We start from the raw sequence: 1875 nt of genomic DNA, 5'->3' as shown, positions 1-1875 counted from the left end.
CTCACCACTGAGCGATCTATCCTGGGTTTGGAACTTGGTCCAGCTAGAAACTGCCATTGTGCAATTTGGCAGGCAGGGGTGAGGCATAATTGTGTGCGCTGTCCCTCGGGTGGACGTTATAATGGCCATCCCGTCTACCAGCATTAGTTAAGGGATGTGAAATATCCCATCGCCCATGGTGTCTTTCGCGAAGAGTAGGCGAGCCATCGCCAGCACCCTGATGTCGAATAACTCGAGCTCATCGGTCACAACTCATTGCCACTGGAATACAAACATATAACGATACCATAGCAGTTTGCAGCCAAGCTCCACACACCTGTGCTGAAACCTGCTGCACCTTGTCTCCAGCGCTGCTAGAAATCAGAGCATCTTCAGGATGTGAGTGTCCTGTAACAACGAAGCTGCCCGTTTCATATAACGACGACTGAATACCTGTCTATAGTAGAACACCTCAGAATCAGCACACACTCGGGTTGCACACATTATTGTCACATGTTCCGGTAAAACAATTGTAAGGAATAACGAATCAAACAGGTGGCTTACCTTGGGAAGAATCGAAAATGGAAAGCAGAACGAGCATAGTTAAAGTCATGGTGAATCGTAGTCTTATTGGAAGTGAGTGAAAGGTGGGCGTGGTCACTGTTTGATTTATGTATTGGTGGGCGTGGTCACTGTTTGATTTAGGTATTGGTGGGCGTGGTCACCGTTTGATTTATGTATTCGTGGGCGTGGACATCCCTGGTGGTTGGCATCAACATTCGGTTTGCCCTTCGGCCGCCTGTTGTGAAATGCCATCGGACACCGCTCTACTTTATTGACAATGTGCAACAACAACTCCACTACCCTCAGACCCATGCAGGCGCAGTCAAGTGATAATTACACAAAAATCTCCACAATAATTCACTTCTCCATCGACAGAGAGATAAAGAAAAAGAATGCCCAATAACTGTCGTGTGGACACCACATTAAGACCACTAATATCCACGTCAACAGCTTGGACCCTCCGTTACGCTAACATGTGCTGCCAGTTTTTTAAAATCTCAATTATAAAAATACGTGAGAACTTGGACAAGGAGACACAGTAGAGTTTTAACAGATTTTTACCCCACACGCGCGAAGCGAAAAGCGGGGTTAAGCAATTGGTTCACTTTGTCTGTCTGACTGCAAACATCAGTTTATGATCCACAAACAAATTTAAATTGAATGTTATATTTTTGAACATGAATCGGAAAACAAACCTGTAGTTTAACAGTACTTTGGCTCTGAATTTGGCAAATTTCACAGAGATCTCATCCCGATTGCACATGCACAGAGAGGAGGGAGATTTTTCTTTTACTCTGCTTGTCTGGCAGTCAAACAAAATTGAAAATCATTCCAAATAGGAAACTTACTGTTTTTAAGGATGTCATAAACGCTGGGCCGAATTAAAGGCAGGGAAAACCAGGCAGATGCCCAGGGCCCTCTGGTTACAAAGCCTCCAAAATATTCAAAATAAATTACACCTGGACTCAGGACTGCTGAGAAAATAAGACACCAACATAAGACAATAAGACACCAACATAAGACAATAAGACACCAATATAAGACAATAAGACACCAAAATAAGACACTAAAGGACTTCTGAGAAAATAAGACACCAACATAAGACAATAAGACACCAATATAAGACAATAAGACACCAAAATAAGACAATAAGACACCAAAGGACTGCTGAGAAAATAAGACACCAACATAAGACAATAAGACACCAATATAAGACAATAAGACACCAATATAAGACAATAAGACACCAAAATAAGACAATAAGACACCAAAGGACTGCTGAGAAAATAATACACCAACATAAGACAATAAGACACCAATATAAGACAATAA

The 1875-nt window shown here is 42.1% G+C and overlaps 1 protein-coding gene across 3 annotated transcripts in view; it reads right to left on the bottom strand.

Moving 5' to 3' along the window:
- Nucleotides 1-616, bottom strand: part of LOC137431174 (protein kinase C-binding protein NELL2) — a 47886-nt gene extending 47270 nt beyond the window's left edge. For 2 of the 3 annotated variants that reach the window (XM_078781600.1, XM_078781601.1), the window contains exons 1-2: nt 544-615; nt 317-387 (exon numbers count right to left, since the gene is read on the bottom strand). In XM_078781600.1, coding sequence (XP_078637726.1) covers nt 317-387; nt 544-592 — 120 coding nt within the window. In that variant the 5' untranslated portion in view covers nt 593-615. Of the gene's footprint in view, nt 1-316; nt 388-543 lie in introns of all 3 variants that reach the window. The other variant, XM_078781602.1, reaches the window with a different exon arrangement.
- Between the last annotated feature and the right edge of the window lie 1259 nt (nt 617-1875).

The sequence above is a fragment of the Myxine glutinosa genome, chromosome 7 (genome assembly GCF_964187855.1).
Source record: "Myxine glutinosa chromosome 7, kmMyxGlut1.1, whole genome shotgun sequence".
Lineage (NCBI taxonomy): Eukaryota > Metazoa > Chordata > Myxini > Myxiniformes > Myxinidae > Myxine > Myxine glutinosa.
Note: the sequence above shows the minus strand (reverse complement) of the source record. Positions and strands in the feature narration are given on the sequence as shown.